Raw genomic sequence first — 16,387 nt, 5'->3', positions numbered from 1 at the left:
CTTTTTCAGTCATAGTGTAGCTTACTAATTCCAAGACTCCATATTTGAGTCAGCAAATTAAAGACTTTGCCGGACTTTACGTTCAGCTGGATATGATCATGCAAACGTCAGTCAACTCTTATTTATCAGACAAACTACTGTTGGATTAGGCTTGAATGAGAACAGTATGTTTGTAAAGGACGATTCCATTTTCAAATACACCAAGCTTACTACAAATGAAATCATCCTTGCGCGAAATGAGCTGTTTTCGCGTTTATCCTGCTCGCAATATATACTTTAAACTCTTTCTGGCATAACAACTCAACCAAACAGTTATTGAAATGGGCTGCTGCTCAAGTAAAGTAGATAATCTGTCAGAGCTAAATATATCCAATCAGCAGCTGCTAGAAATCAAGCCAGCCATGTTAAAAATTCACCCTGACTTGGTGAAACTCAGTGCTCACAAAAATCAACTAGTGGATATTCCATCAGATATTGGTGCGTTTATTTGTATAAAAATGCTACAATAAATCAATGTGTAAAGGGGGCTGCAATATATTGGAGCACATGATGAGGAGCTGGGAATAGGTTATATATGTATTGACTATGATTTTCATATTGCCATATATCTAATATAGTGCTACTCAGTAAGCTACAAATACTGGATATATCAGGAAACAATATCAACAACTTTCCACACAATCTTCCGCCTTCCATCACTATTATCAATGCCAGTAAGTTGTATTTATACAGTCTAAACGAGATCTCATCATGTAACATTATGGGACATGTTGCTGTATTCAAAATATTTATAAACTAAACTGTTGGTTATATTTCAAGGCCACAATAAGCTATTTATATCCCCACTGACTCCAAAAATTGGCATGCTGAAGAATCTACAGCGATTGGATATCAGTCATAATCAAATTGAGTAAGCATTGATACAAAACACCTTGAACGGAATGTTCAACGATTCAAGTTTAAAATTCTAAAAAGCTGTTGAATCAATCATTACTGATTTAATTGTTTGCTTATATACAGAGAATTACCTATCGAGGTGGCAGATTTATCTCGTTTGAAAACTTTGGAACTTCATCATAATATGCTCACAGTAATGCAATGATCAGTTTAAGACTATAATCAAACTTTTTAAAAAAATCTATAGTATTATTAAAATTTATCACAACTGGTGATTTTAGGCTATTCCTGCCGGAGTGCTCAAACTGAGTGGTCTGGAAAAGCTAAACTTGTCATTCAATCGTATCACTGAGATTGACAATCAATTTGGAATGCTATCTTTACTCAAGGTGTCTTGTCTTATTTATGCTTTATCCAGTCAATCTGGGAAAACTTGTTGATATAAGATTGACTAACCAAATTAAAAATATATGGATTGTGTGTTTTTAGAATCTAAATGTGTCAAACAATCTGCTTGTCAATGTGAGTGCTGAGATTGGTACTTTGACCAGCCTGGTATATTTAAATTTAGCGTCAAATCAAATAACTATGTTGCCAGATGAACGTAAGTGGTAAACGTATTCGAGTGTATTCAAATCTGGCACAATTTTCCCTTTGGCGTAGGTTTTATTCAGCCTCAATAACGATATACTATGATGGTTGAATTAGTTGGAAATTTGCTTAGTTTGGAAGAGTTTTATATCCAAGATAATAGATTTTTGGCAAATATTCCTTCTACCATGTCGAATCTTACTATGCTTAAAAAGGTGAACTTGGGCAATTTGAAACTAAGCACATATCCATCAGCCATGGCAACATGGGCAAACATGACTGATTTTGTTGTACGCCAAAACGCAAACATTACTGAAATACCAGGTAAATATCAATCGATTTGCAACTTCTTGTCAATTGTAACTGATGTTGCTGATTCTAATCAAATGAATCCCACTTTATGTGATCATGCCATAATTTTAGACACAATTGGCAAACTCACTGGTCTAAAAACTCTTGAAAGTCAAAACTGCTCTATTCGCATTTTGGCAGATGATATTGGACAACTTCGAAATCTGACACGTTTAGACTTGAGAAAAAACCAACTGTCTTCTTTTGCGATTCCATATACTATTACTGACTGGAAGTCTATTACCCATTTGCAGCTTGGGTATGCATATGCATTCATTATATAATTTATGGTTCATTTTTACTGACCATCCTATACCTTCAATTTAAACCACTCGATTTGTTTTGCCAACCTGCTGCTTCGCTTGCGATCGTGCAGAAATAACTCGTTTGAAATTATCCCAGAGGAAATCTGTCAGTTATACAGTCTGATTGACTTGGATTTCAGCTACAATATGCTGGTTGGACTTCCAAAACAGATTGGAAAGCTTACACAATTAGTTAAGCTATGTTTAAACAACAACAAAATCGAGTCATTAACAACAGAAATTGCGTAAGTTTCTTGCATAGCGATGAACACATGAAATAGGACAGGTTATACAAGAGCCAAAAAATTTGCTATTCCATTATGTTCATTAACACAACACTATTAATTTAGATTGCTGAAATCTCTGCAAACACTTGAAATACGATTCAATGCTTTATCGCGGTTACCACCAGAGATTGGCGAGCTATCATCCTTGCTGAAACTGGATATCAGCGAAAACCAATTGGTTGATCTCCCCCCTGAATTATATCTGCTTGAAGGAGTTACTGTGAGTCTTGAAATTCACTATTTGGTTTATATTTATACGCATGTCTAGGATTATATTGGACAATTCAAAAACTCACATTGCCAATCATGGCACTAACTATGACTATACTGAATAGCTGGAGTTGAAAGGAAACCACTTTGATGCAGTACTGCAACAACACATTCTTAAAGGTCCAGAGCATCTCATGAAAGTGCTTCGAAAAAAAGCATAGGGCAGATACTTTATAGAAACAGTCAAATTAATCTTGAAATACACCATTTTTTGCAAAAATGAATCGATTGCAATTTTTCAATTTATTTCAGTAATGTCTGCTTCCTCCTCCCCGGGAAACCTATATAGTACAAAAGGGCAACGTCAGAACAAGTAAACTCAAAAGTAACTATTTGCAAATGTAAATCAAAGTCAGATTACAGTAAATACAGCCATACGTACTTGAATGTAAAGTAATCGTTATCGAAAAAGTGAACACGCACATATCCGTCTTCACCACCACTTGAAAAACTACACGAGCAAATGACAATTTCAAATAAACATTAAAGTTCTTGACATCAAGCAATCAACATAGTGTTTTAAACCTACCTTTTCCCGTCAGGATGGAATGCAAGAGTATTGATGGGTCCAAAATGTCCTCTAACACGACCAATCTCTTCCCTGAACACCAAATGGAAAAATCGGACCTCAAACTTGCCTTGTCTGGCAGAGGTTGTAGTTACATTCATGGCGTCTTGTCCACCACCAAGCATAATCTGTTTACAGTAAAATTAAAGCACAGAAAATGGATCAAAATAATGAAAAGATCTGACAGTAGACTTTTAAATAGTTTACCTGCTGACGAATAGGAGAAATGGCAGCCGAGTTAACAGGACGTTCAACCTCGAACCGTTTCAATACCTCCAAAGTTGTTGCGTCGATGATTTGAGCAGAGTTGTCCTTGGATGCAGTAATAAAATACTCTTTTTCTGGGCCAAATTGTAAATCTTGAATGGGGCCAGTGTGAGCCTGTACAGAGTTGATAAGCTCACCAGTTTCTGCATCCCATAAAGAAACCAATCCCTTGTCGTGGCCTGTAATAATAGTCTTGTTGAGTTTTCCCCAAAGCGCAACGGTAGCACGCTGTCCTTTGATGATAATCTCTCTGGTGAATTCTCCAGTTTCTGTATTAAATTGCAATCGGTGTCAGGCTTGATGAAAAACAAACACATCTACATCAAGGCCATCCAAGAAAACATATTTCGCAATTTGGCAGTCAATGCATTACGTACGTTTGGAAATATCTTCATGGATCTTGAAAATGTGGATGGTGCATTTCTGACCAAGTGTGGCATCTGTAACATAGAAAGCTTTTTTATCACCCTCTGCAAATGCTACAGCACGGATAGCGTTCTGATGCACTGTACTCCATTGATAAAGAATCTTTCCATTTGAAACGTTCCACAAAATGCACGAGCCATCAGCGGATGCAGTAAGCAAGCGTTTACTGTCGACTGATTGGTTCAAATTTCAGTTGGTTTATCCAGTTTACACAGATGCAACATAGTTTTGAAAACGGTTTGATGTTGCATATCCAAAAATCGATTGAACATACAATGATGAATCCAATGAAAATCCAATGAAAAATGCTAGTGAGTTAAACGAGTCCAAAACAGTTTTACATGAAAAACCAAATCAACGTACAGCTGACATCTAAATCCCAAATAGAACCACTGTGACCTTCGAATGAGCCAAGACGCTCTCCATTGTGGGAGTACCAGACATTAGCAGCCTTGTCTTTGGAGGCAGTAAACAGCAAGTCACCATCGCTATTATACTTGACTTTGGTAAGCGAACGAGTGTGACCTTGCAATAAAATCGGTCTCTAATTGAACAGTAGAAAACAGCATTAGAATCCGTGACAATCCAACATTGACCATTGTATGCTGCTGATCATGCCAATCTGCAAACACCAGACTGTAGTCCAGATCATTTGAACTACAAAATAAATTGTTCCAGTATATTTCCAAGCCAAAGCGTCTGATGTTGATCCCAGCTGTGGAGTTTCAGTCGAAAATACAGCACACTATCGGATAATCCATGGTCGAGTACATACCATATTATGATGGATTGGCTGGAGCAAATTGGTTTCTATTGGAAATCAGAGTGTTGTTGCAAGTCACAAAATATCACGTGAATCGATACTATTGGTCAATACTGAATTCTCCGATGCTCGACTTTCGTTCAGCAGTTGCCAAACACGCAATCTGGTTGAATCTGCAAGTGAATTCCAGATTTTACTGCTGATTACAAGTTTTAAATGGCGACCCTTTCAAACAATGCACCATCCAGACCTACATCCATTCAGGCCCTTTTGGTACAACCTACTATTTTCAACAGATTGCTTGCTCTGCTTGATTGTTTTTGGCGCAGAGCTAGATACATCATCAATTTGATCTCATTTTAAAAGTATATCATAGGCCGGTGCAGTAGCAGGAACCACGGTCGATACTGTGTTGTTTCCTTTGGACACAATCAAGACTAGATTGGTAACTTTAATCAATCGCATTATATTGATGCACACTACACTTGTCAATTTGGCATGGAAAATGAAATCTGTATTATCGTTGAATTCCATCTTGATTCGTTAACACGGTGTTTTTGCCCATCTATGTCGGTAACTGATTTTTAGCAATCAAAAGCTGGATTCAAAGCATCTGGAGGATTCTCCAATATCTATGCTGGATTGTCATCGGCAGTAATGGGATCTGCCCCTGCTGGTATGATCAATTGCACTTCAACTTTGTTTTGCTAGATATTTGCTGCTTCACAACTTTCAGTATACTCCCATTAGTCAAAGTATATTCAGATTTGAAATCAGTATATGTTCAAACAACTAGATCTGACCAACATATTTTTCACTCTTTTATCTAATGTGATGGCTATTAATATTATTTAGCTGCTACGTTCTTTGTCACATACGAGTTTTTTAAATCAAGGCTTTCGTCACGATACTCGGATCCATCTCATCAGCCATTAGTACACATGGCATCTGCATCTGCTGGAGAGATTGTGAGTTTTTATTCATCAGCTTTTTAAAAATCTATTGACCGGTTGCTTTTTGTTGCTACTTTATTACCACAACCTTTACTCAAGTACATTTTAACCATGATTTAGGCGGCATGTGTAGTGCGTGTTCCTACTGAGATTATCAAGCAGCGCATGCAGGCAAAAATATATACATCTATACCCCATGCAGCAAAAGATATTTTTAGCTCTGAAGGAATCCGCGGGTTCTATCGCGGCTACATGATGACCATTTTCAGAGAAGTGTGTCGATAGATGTTACCTTGTATTATTGTTTAGCTTGAATCGTTTGTACGCTAATTTATCTGACTTGATCTATTTTATTGATTTAATAGATTCCGTTTGCATGTGTCCAGTTTCCACTCTATGAACACATGAAGAAACAGTTGGCTATAAAGTTGGATAGAGCGTTGTGGGCCCCAGAAGCAGCTGTTTGTGGAGCTGTTTCAGGCGGAATCGCAGCTGCTGTCACAACTCCTTTAGATGTAGTTAAAACTCGAATTATGTTGAGTGCCAAGGTAAAGCATGATTTGCTGTCAGATCTGTATGTTTTGCACATTTCAATCGCTAACATTCCTGCTACATCTATGCATGTATTTAAATTGGAAATAGGCTGGTAAAACTGATGGTATTTTTTTAACTGCAAAATCAATCTGGACAGAAGAAGGAGCCGCTACGTTTTTATCGGGGATTGGGCCGCGAGTGATGTGGATTACTATTGGAGGAAGTATTTTTTTGGGCATGTATGAAGCATCCAAATCGGCACTGGTGAAATACACATAATTTAATCAGATTAGCCAGTTTAAGCATATGGTTGTGGGAACTGCATTTGTTTTATTATAAAAAAGTCGAATGAATAGTGGGCATGTATTCATCAATTCATACTGCATCAGAGTTGCCCAAACATCGTGTTTTGATATTGGCTGCATGAATAGACTGTTTTTTAAAGTATCCAGTTTGTGAAATGCGTCAGTCTTGAATTTGAGTTTCAATGCATTCTTTAATCCGATCAAGAACATTTCCTAAAAGTTGCATGCTCATCAGTCTGTCCATTATAACAGGATCGATTTTTGTGCCACAAGGCTTGCAATTGTTTCTGGGCTCTTGATCGGCTTTACTATCTATATCCTCAAGCTGCCTATTTATATCCAATTCGGAATCCGCGATTGCTTGATTTACAACCTTTTGTGCTGGCGAAATCAGCTTGAGATATACAGATTGGATATGGACACTATCCCATACACCCATACGATTCGTATCTGATTTTTCGCGTATCAGCAAATACAAGTACAGGTTCAGTGCATGCATAAGAATTGCATAGCGCTCAAAAAACAAATCGGTGTTTTCAAAAATGGTAGTGTCTGGGTGTATGATACGATTACGGTAGACTATAGACTTGCCATCAAGCAGTACTTCTAAAAAAGTATCAGTGATTTGACCTGATGCAAAACATGATGTCTTTTGAATGTGGGTCAGGTCAGGATATATAATTACACAATACCAGCAGCAAATCATTAAATTAAAAGGTTTAGTTGTCAAGATCTAAACTGATGAAAAATAATATAGTAAACGCATACACTTGAGCTCACCCTCTTATCCAAGCCTTTTTGTTTGGCTTTATGAATGCATTCTTTTAAAATTGTAATTCCTGCAACAATCATCGAAGGCATTTCTGAATCCATGATCATCAATAAAAGTATCCTGCTTTTAACCTCGTCTGTATATGCAGCCATTACATTCTTTAATACACCAAAAACTCGCTGTGATAGCTGCTGGCTAGGCGCTCCAGCAATTGCAGCAATCATTGCCTATATATTTCAAACATTTTAGCATTGGCAAGATCAAGAGAACAATTAATTGAAAACTATATTTGAAATAAAATCACAATCACCTTGACAATTTGTTGGTGACAAGAAACAGACCCGTTTTGAGGATTAACATCATCATACATGCTCAACGTCACAGAATCACAAGTCAGTCCAACTATCACAAACTCGAGAATCGATAAGCCCTGTAGTATTTGTGTTTGATGCTTTCTGTATCGTTTTCAACACAGATCAAGTTAGCTTGTTGTACAGCGATAGATGAGTAACGTGTTTTCGACCTTGATCAATTGTGCAACAAACCTTTCTAATAGTAAACAAATGTGATCTATATGATGATTAAAAATCCACGGACGCCTTAGAACCCAAGGCATATGCACGTCTATAAGCAGTGGATGAAAATAGAGTGACAAGATAATTGCGTTTCCGAGTGTGTGATTCAAGGTGCCGGTAATATGTATTTCAAGAAATTGACATTCTCGCTAATTATATTACATTGTATAAACATAAATTTAATCTATAAAACCATTAATGTATGATAACAAGCAAGCCATCATACCAAAAATAACTGAGCATTATCAATCATGATGGATGAAGATATTGAAAGGTTTGCAAAAAATGTTTCTGCCATATCTGATGCTACTGATATCAACAGGGGAGCAATTTCCTAATAAACGAGTTGCTACAAAGGTTAATCATACGACCTTTAATAAGATTAGTATGAATTTACCTTGTAATCAGCGTATTTGGAAAGAGACTTGAAATATAAAATAAAAGTTGCAGCAGTCTTTTCAAATAAACTTTGAAATCCAGTGCAGAAATCAAACTATTGGTGTTAGTGGGTTTACTGGGCTGATAGAATTCAACAGGTTCAAATGACGACCAAAAAACATACTCTTTGTTTGATTCAAGTGGTGGGATCAAAGCCAGACTGTCATGATATATTGCGATAGCATCTACAATCATCGATGCCTTTCGAGGTATCTGAATTTGATCCAAAACTATTGAATTCAATACCAAAATAAGATAAACCGAGTTTTAAAACATGCGTGTTGATCAAGACTACATACCGGAAAGCATAAATTTAAAATATAGAATAAATCTGCATACAGACTCATTGGCAGACAATACACATTCTTTTTCTCTGGTAAGAACATGAAGAAACTCGCATGCAAACAGAAACATATCTCGAGGATGTCCAATCGACGCAAGACACTCCAACAAAGACTGCACAACAACAACAACACCATCTTCATAAATCAAAGATGGTGTTTTGTCAAGACCGTCGACTACTGTAGTGGAACAATCTTGTGTACGACCAACCTGCCAATCCTTGATGAACCCAGCCAGATTCGCTGCAATATCCCAAGCATTGTCCCCATAAAAGTCCTAAACAAACACATGTCTTGATTATTCTAAAATGAAAGCGATCTTGACTACAAATCCTGCAAACTCCAGCTTACGTTTGCGTTGGTGCTGATGGCATTTTGGAGCAAGACTAGAGTGGATAGAATTGTTGTTTTTGAATCGATCTTGAGCAACGAAGCAGAGGCTAGCAGATTAAGCAGTTTTGGAAGAGCTGGATTATTTAACGCATTTCCATGATCAAGATCCGGAGCATTGATGAACTCTAAAACCTGTATGAATTCCTGATGAATATCTTTGGTCATTTCAGACTTGCGACTTACTGGCTTGTCAACCATTAGAAGCTCTGTTCGTGATGATCGTGTCCGTTCAACTGTTTGCAAATGCTGCCATTTGAACGTTTTTAAAATTATTTCCAAATCGCCCGTCAGTCTGCAACTTTGTTTTAAACATTTTAGAAATCCATTACTATCGTTTATTTTGAATTGTTGAATCATGTTCAGTGCTAGATTTATACTGAGCAGGAACTCAATCTACTCAAAACTGTCTATTAAGCAAAACCTGTCAATTTTCAGCAGCGATCGTTTATTGAGCACTTCATGGCAACAGGATTTGATCGAAACAGGAGAATCTATTGCTTTAGAAGCACCAGTAGATGGCGTATCAATTAGACTTCTTTCAAACTCTGATATTGCTCCAGATCTAACAACAGATTTGCGGAATGCCAGCAGGACTGATGGTCAGACTTCTGGAAATGTCAAACCGACAAATAAAGCATCCAAATCGAAATCAAAACGGGCTCATGTTCCACTTCAAAACCTGCTTTCTGAGATATATGGCGATACTGGTGAAGTACTGCCAAGTAAGAATGCTATAAAAAGAAGAGCAAAAATAAATCCAACTGTCGAATCTGCAACTCTTGAGTCATCCGATTTTAAGCTTACAAGTTTAGTATAAACTCTTGATTTGTATCGAAAATAATAACTTTGACTGATCTCTAGTATAAATGTGTCGTTTCTAGAGTTGGATGTTGGTGCTAAATCTCCTCCTCGACTTAAACACGGACTCGAGCGAGTGCTTTTTAGGTAAGATGGCCGTAATAGATCGAAATGAATACTATCTGCTTTTTATGCTACTATATTTATTCATGAACTGAAATGGCTTTTTTGTTTTTAATGTGCATATCTAGTCCCGGGCCAGTGTTTTTGCAAGATCCAAGAACAGGAGTATTTAATTTTGACAAAACATTGAATACAATACCTGCCGTTGAATCGTTCGACTATTCCAAGTTGAATCCGTATACTATTGCGTCAAAGGATAAAGTGCGCTTCAAATCATCACATTTTCTTGATCATTATTTTTCAAAACATGCAGCTTGTTACATTATTTAACTGACTTTGAATCCAAAAACTCTGTGTGATAATATGACAATAACCATGCAGGTTCTTAAAAAAATGGCCATCAAATATAAGCGCAAATACTATGCATCTACATCTTCAATAACATCAGTTCTTTCAAAGCTGATTTTGAGTATCACGGGAATGCGTCCCGTAAACTTGGATCGTCTTAGTATTCCTTTTATTGAAAAAGTAAGCTATTTTGATGAAATCTGAGGCAATTAAATTGATGGTAAAGACACTAATCTTTTTTGTCATGTAAATCAAGAGTGCTTTACACACCAAATTTTCTTGTGGACCCACAGGAATTGTATTGAAATATAGTGACGGTGTATATGGAATAGATCATTATAAACCTAGTGAAGAAACTCGAAATGTGCTGATGCAACTTGTAAGTCGTATGCGTAGCAATCTATATTCTACAAGAACTAATTCATGATATTTGTTTAGGGACATGTTCTTGAAGCAATGTTGTGCGAAGATAAAAAATCGTTTAAGCGACTTCTAAAAACAGATAATGCATCGACTGACATTACTTTGTCACCCAGCACATACTCTTACTCTCTGGTAAGCGTAGTGTATGAATCCATGTAGTTGAAACTACTGCACTGGTATCAAGGCAATTACTGAAACACCATTGATTATATTTGGTGTATTTATAAACTGTTTGTAAATACAGGCGGAAAACTTTTTAATGCGTGCACAACTGGATTGTCAGCATCCCGATCTGCCCAACAAATCATTTGATATTAAAACTCGCGCGACTGCCGCGATTAGATTTAATAGTAATGATTATCAGGTACATTATTATTTTCAAGATCTTGCCTTGCTAATTCAAGTATTTTAAATAGTACTAGTAGGCTTTGTATTTAATCATTCTCAAATGTGGAATAGTCTCATACTGGTTATAAAATTCGAAAGCTCACTGGAGTTTACGAGTCTTTTGAACGGGAATACTTTGATATGTTGAGATCTACCTTTTTAAAGTATAGGTATGTTTTTCATTGCCAATTATAGTATCAAACTATCACTAATATTTTTTTGTAATGTCAAAACTTTGGATTAGCTTACAAGTACGTATTGGAAAAATGGATGGCATTTTTGTCAGTTACCACAATACTGCCAGTATATATGGGTTTCAGTATATTCCACTTGAACAGATGGATGAAGATCTGTTTGGAAACTCGACTTTTGCAGACGATAGTTTTGCATTTTCGGTCAAGCTGTTTAATCGGCTATTGGATATTGCAACTGCTCGATTTCCCAAAAGAGATCTAAAGATCATATTTGATGAAGCCAAAGAGCAGGTAATATTACATTGATATTTTTGATGAAGCTGACAATCATGTATAGTTGCAACATTTTTATTTACTTGTTTACTTTTAACATGCTACTAGTCAATCGTGTGTGTTATCCAGCCTGCCTGTTCGCTTAAAGGCTCGGCTAAGCGCCATATTGCTAAAAGCAACTCGGACATGTCATCTGCGTCAGACAAATCAGAATTATCGGAATGGGACGCATCACGAGCAGTCAGATTTCAAATCAAAACTCGGTCTATAATCAACGATATCAACGTTGAAGGTCTACCATTTGTAAAACATGATGCTGGTGATAAATGGGAGCTTCACTATGACATACTTGATGCAGGAGTCACTGATAAAACAGTAAGTCGAGCAGAGAAAAAACTTGTTGGTCGTACTGGTTCTTCAAAAGCTTCTGGATATTTTCTCAATGAAATGCGCATAAACTCGATATACGAAGAAGAGCTTGGTGAGAAACCGGATTTTGTCAATGGCAATGATACACTTGGTAAAGAGGATGAAGCATTTACTGGCAAGGATGTCCATCATGGTATTAATGGAACAGATTAACGGACAGCACATTCTTAATTCCTTTAATTCAGAGTTTATTTAAACTGTTTAGGCTCATTTATAGCCGTATTCACATAATAAAACTGTCAAAATACGTAATAGCTATTTTCATGAAACTTTAAGTAGTCTTGTCAAGAATCAATGATGCTTAAAACAGCCAATTTAAACTTTCAAACCAAATCTTCATTTCATGACTCGATTGTTTCAACAGCCTGAGCTGTAGTGTCCTGTTTACGATGCTGCTTTCGACGTTGGGATCCTTCAATCATACTGTGCTTTCGTTTAGATATGCGTTCATCGTATGACGATACAGTTTTGATCTGCTCACGCTTCAAAGGTCGGCCACGCAGGTCTCTCTTCATATTAGTGGATGGATTTTTTAGCTTGAGCATCCACTCTGGAACATCACATCCTGATGTTTTCATAACATTGACAATACTAAAATATACACAAGCCAAAATCATAATAGTTAGTAATGCAGTTGCAACCAAAGCATCAATCGGCTACAAATAGAGCGTGTTTTGTCTTGAAAAAATAGCACATTACTTTTTCAAATATGGTGCATCTTCTTTGGTAAAATATGTAATAGCCTCCCCTGTTCTACCAGCACGACCAGTTCGACCAATACGATGTACATAACTTTGAACTGTTTGAGGAAAATCATAGTTGATTACTAGATTAACACCTTTGAAATCGATACCACGAGCCATAAGCTCGGTAGCAATCAATACCCAGATTTTTCCACATCGGAAATTCTTAATAATAGTATCACGCTGTGTTTGTGTACGCTCGGAATGCATAACATCGACATTAATACCATCATACACCAGCTCATGAAAAAGCTCTTTTGCACGGTCAATAGATTGTACAAAAATAAGAACAGGAGGTCGCAGGCCTTCTTGAATCAGTTGTCGCATAGCAATTAGTTTTCCTTCTTCTTGTCCAACAAACATTAGTTTCTGATTGATCGTTTCAGTTGCACCTTCTCTACAATTAAAAATATATCACTCAATATCAGACTTGTGTAATATTATAAACACAGTATGCCTCGGTTACATATTTTACATCCGGTCACACTTACTTGCAGCCAACAATAATTCGAATAGGATCCTTCATAATTGTTCGTGCAAGCTGCTCAATGCCAGATGGCATTGTTGCACTAAAAAGAGATTTTTGAAGTGTAGTTGAGCTACAAGCGGCAAAAATTTCATCTACTTGCTCTAAAAAGCCGAGCTCAAGCAATTTATCTGCTTCGTCAAGAACCAAATGTCTTACTCTAAATGAATTTATAGCATTATAGATGGATAGTTAATAAAATCAAACTGATTGGTCTATTCTAATAGCATATTACAAAATTCGATAAACTTGCTTGTCTAATTGAATCGCGTTTTCCTTGATGGCAGTAACCAATCGAAGTGGTGTACTGATAAGAATGTCAAAGTTTTTAAGAGTGGAGGACACATCAGGATTAGTTGCGTTGGTTGCTTTTGTAAGAACGCAAGTTTTGAAGGGTTTTCCAACACTTAGTTTCTTGAGCTCTCGGTACGTTTGTTGTGCAAGCTCGCGGGTTGGTGCTATAATCAATGCACGAAATCCTTCCTTTGTCGGTCCTTTAAGATCGTGTAAAATAGGCAGTAGGAATGCCAATGTTTTACCAGAACCTGTTGGCGCACAAGCCATGACTTCTCGATTCTACAGTAACAAGTATGACTATTCAGACAAGATACTAGCATCTAACGTAGTTTTACCGATAAATCGAAACTTACATGCAGCATGATGGGTATTGCTTGCATTTGAACAGAAGTGGGTTTCAAATAATCTGAATCGAGAAGATTGCGTCTAAGATATGATCGAAGCTTAAATCTATATTTGAAAGAAAATATACGTGAGATATAGCCATTTATAACTGTATGCGCATAAATAAAAACTTACCTATCGCACAAATCTGTAAAACTTTGAAATGGAAACGGAATATCAGTGCCGGAAACCTTGATTTTATTTTTTTTTCTCCATGCTCGAGCCTGCATTATATGGTCAATGAATTGCACATTTAAAAAATCAGTAATTTACAAGAGATTATGCATCATGAATTCAAACGTTTCTTTACCGTCTCCTCTGTATCGATTGTTGTCAAATCAGTATTATCAAACTCCTTGATCGGCTTCTGCGCTTGAGAATCTGTATCTTTATTTTTAAAGCTTTCTGTACTTGTTTGAACTGTGTTTTCAAAAAAATCTAATTCCGGCGTAACATCTGTTGCTTGCAGATCAGGCTGTTTGTACTGTGCCTTGTCCTAATCGATATTACCGAGTGAATTAATACAAAATCATGACCAACACATGATGTAAAAAATGGATGTCATAGACTTTAAAATAAAACTGCTTCGTCTGTAAACACTCACAGTTTTGAAAACATGAAAGTCTTTAGAGAACTTGGCTTTGTTGAACTTGGCACCAGCGCCGATATTGCTAAACAAATCCATTTTAAATAAATTCTGTCGATTTTTTTAAAAGACGATTTCAGAAATTTCATGTTGATTGAATGCACTCAAGTCACGTGTGTATGATTTCACTTTCTAAATCGCTGTTCAAGAATGCCAATGAAAGTCTGCAGGGAATATTTACCGAGAAAGCGCTGGCTATTGAATGGATTTAGACAAAACCACGTGATTTCATCTGTAATTGAACATCTTGACATGACCGAGCTCAACCCAGTTCAAATATGATTTTAAGGGCAGCCGCTGGTTGGAGTCTAGTCGCAGTAAATGCATCGACTGCTGGAACCAGACCTGTTACGGGATATGCAAGTGTACTATTTCGATCCTATTCCGCACCTCGGTCTACTCTTTCGAATCAATTCACAAATTTGACCGAGCCCACTATAGCAGTTACAGAAACAACTCAATCTGGCACAAGTGAGTTGCAACAGTCTACATCTACTGCAGCCACTGAATCATACCATACTCTGAGCAATTCTACCAAAATATCACATATACAATTTAATGATTCGCATGCATCTCCTTCAGCATGGCGTAAAAAGACTTGCACTAGTCCTATAACGACTATGAGTAGTCCCAATAATAGTATATCGTCGACTCCCATTTCTAATAGAAGTTTTGACATTGCATACTATTCTCAGATGCTACAAGCCGAAGGTTTTACTCCCAGTCAGACGCAGGGTTTACTAGCACTTGTCGAGGAAGCTGTTAACGAAAGGTAGATTCGAATTACTGATACTTTCAAGAAATTCCTTGTTAGATATCCTATGCATTTTTATTTGAATGTCTTTTATTGTTGAAAACAAGACTAATGAGCTAATACACATGCTACCACTTGAATGCTAATATTTTTAAATTTGTAAAATGTGGTATAGTTTGCTGACAGCAGTCAAAAGCATGGTCACAAAGGATGAACAAAGGGAAGCAGCAACTGAAAGTGAGCAGGACTTTCAACGCTTGCGTTCCGAAATCCACGTGCTAGAGAAGAAGGATTTTGCTATTTTAAAAACCGAGCTGGAAAGGCTTATTGCAGAAACAAGCCGCATCAAGGGATCTATTCAAGATGAAGTCAACAGAGTCCATGGTGGTGTGCGTCTTGATGTGAATCTGGAAAAAGCTCGGATAAATGACGAGATTGCCGAATTAAATCAATTAGTAGCCAATGCCGACACCAAGATTGATAAAGAGATTGACGAACTCACAAAAAGAATGCATGACATTCGCATACATACAAAAACATTTGTAACTCGTACGTATGCCCTGACTTTTTGTATTGCTTTCATCACGTCCAGTATGTTCTTATTGACAGCCTATTGCTTTTCATATTAGGATTTATCGTTGGGTCGCTATTGGTATTTTTGGGTTACAAAATTGCAACCATATTTTTACCAGCCAACAAGAAAAAAATGGAAATCCCTTTACTTTCATAGTACATATTGGGTTATGTATACTGTTATTGTTGAAGCTGGAAGCGCGATGTTGGGAGTATAAATCCCATTTAGGATAGGTACTTGATAGCATCGATGTGGAAAGTATGTAATCTCCACTATGATGGCTTGCGAATTCTCCTATTCTCACTCTCCATTTGTCTTATAACCATTCAAGATCTCATATACTCAATAAACGCCCTTTATTACTAAATATTGTTTAATATAGATACCATAATCATCATCATTCAACTCGATTTCTTTTGTCATTCAAATCAGTAAACAATCCATCAATACAT

The 16,387-nt window shown here is 36.8% G+C and overlaps 7 protein-coding genes across 7 annotated transcripts; 4 read left to right on the top strand and 3 right to left on the bottom strand.

The window, feature by feature from the left end:
- Window positions 1-320: 320 nt before the first annotated feature.
- On the top strand, window positions 321-2,862 carry BATDEDRAFT_21667 (uncharacterized protein; the record flags this gene model as incomplete). The annotated part of the gene is made up of 11 exons (XM_006675284.1): window positions 321-477; window positions 618-713; window positions 820-910; window positions 1,021-1,090; window positions 1,179-1,286; window positions 1,387-1,501; window positions 1,606-1,812; window positions 1,912-2,098; window positions 2,216-2,389; window positions 2,495-2,651; window positions 2,767-2,862. The coding sequence occupies 11 exons, from the start codon at window positions 321-323 to the stop codon at window positions 2,860-2,862; spliced, it is 1,458 nt and encodes a 485-aa protein (XP_006675347.1).
- A 52-nt stretch (window positions 2,863-2,914) lies between these two features.
- Window positions 2,915-4,740, bottom strand: BATDEDRAFT_84729 (uncharacterized protein; the record flags this gene model as incomplete). Its single annotated transcript, XM_006675951.1, has 7 exons — window positions 2,915-2,982; window positions 3,084-3,152; window positions 3,231-3,397; window positions 3,477-3,805; window positions 3,914-4,135; window positions 4,326-4,506; window positions 4,738-4,740. The coding sequence occupies 7 exons, from the start codon at window positions 4,738-4,740 to the stop codon at window positions 2,940-2,942; spliced, it is 1,014 nt and encodes a 337-aa protein (XP_006676014.1). The 3' UTR covers window positions 2,915-2,939.
- Window positions 4,741-4,941: 201 nt separating this feature from the next.
- Window positions 4,942-6,491, top strand: BATDEDRAFT_85482 (uncharacterized protein; the record flags this gene model as incomplete). Its single annotated transcript, XM_006676241.1, has 7 exons — window positions 4,942-4,998; window positions 5,102-5,170; window positions 5,314-5,401; window positions 5,581-5,693; window positions 5,799-5,951; window positions 6,044-6,226; window positions 6,321-6,491. 7 exons carry the CDS (start codon window positions 4,942-4,944, stop codon window positions 6,489-6,491), a joined length of 834 nt encoding a protein of 277 aa, XP_006676304.1.
- Window positions 6,492-6,677: 186 nt separating this feature from the next.
- Window positions 6,678-9,201, bottom strand: BATDEDRAFT_21664 (uncharacterized protein; the record flags this gene model as incomplete). Its single annotated transcript, XM_006675283.1, has 9 exons — window positions 6,678-7,250; window positions 7,298-7,516; window positions 7,600-7,744; window positions 7,835-8,013; window positions 8,091-8,198; window positions 8,262-8,331; window positions 8,427-8,532; window positions 8,602-8,920; window positions 8,995-9,201. The coding sequence occupies 9 exons, from the start codon at window positions 9,199-9,201 to the stop codon at window positions 6,678-6,680; spliced, it is 1,926 nt and encodes a 641-aa protein (XP_006675346.1).
- Window positions 9,202-9,391: 190 nt separating this feature from the next.
- Window positions 9,392-12,164, top strand: BATDEDRAFT_21663 (uncharacterized protein; the record flags this gene model as incomplete). Its single annotated transcript, XM_006675282.1, has 10 exons — window positions 9,392-9,758; window positions 9,918-9,981; window positions 10,086-10,218; window positions 10,339-10,485; window positions 10,562-10,684; window positions 10,744-10,860; window positions 10,973-11,092; window positions 11,188-11,285; window positions 11,360-11,600; window positions 11,691-12,164. 10 exons carry the CDS (start codon window positions 9,392-9,394, stop codon window positions 12,162-12,164), a joined length of 1,884 nt encoding a protein of 627 aa, XP_006675345.1.
- A 188-nt stretch (window positions 12,165-12,352) lies between these two features.
- On the bottom strand, window positions 12,353-14,191 carry BATDEDRAFT_29188 (RNA-dependent ATPase ROK1; the record flags this gene model as incomplete). Its single annotated transcript, XM_006675566.1, has 6 exons — window positions 12,353-12,602; window positions 12,711-13,151; window positions 13,246-13,440; window positions 13,516-13,856; window positions 13,931-14,027; window positions 14,097-14,191. 6 exons carry the CDS (start codon window positions 14,189-14,191, stop codon window positions 12,353-12,355), a joined length of 1,419 nt encoding a protein of 472 aa, XP_006675629.1.
- Window positions 14,192-15,278: 1,087 nt separating this feature from the next.
- On the top strand, window positions 15,279-15,852 carry BATDEDRAFT_5938 (uncharacterized protein; the record flags this gene model as incomplete). The annotated part of the gene is made up of 2 exons (XM_006674861.1): window positions 15,279-15,379; window positions 15,537-15,852. Coding segments are annotated over 2 exons (417 nt in total), but the record flags the coding sequence as incomplete, so codon positions are not given.
- Between the last annotated feature and the right edge of the window lie 535 nt (window positions 15,853-16,387).

Source organism: Batrachochytrium dendrobatidis (genome assembly GCF_000203795.2).
Source record: "Batrachochytrium dendrobatidis JAM81 unplaced genomic scaffold BATDEscaffold_1, whole genome shotgun sequence".
NCBI classification, from domain to species: domain Eukaryota; kingdom Fungi; phylum Chytridiomycota; class Chytridiomycetes; order Rhizophydiales; genus Batrachochytrium; species Batrachochytrium dendrobatidis.
This window is presented reverse-complemented; position numbering and strand designations above follow the sequence as displayed.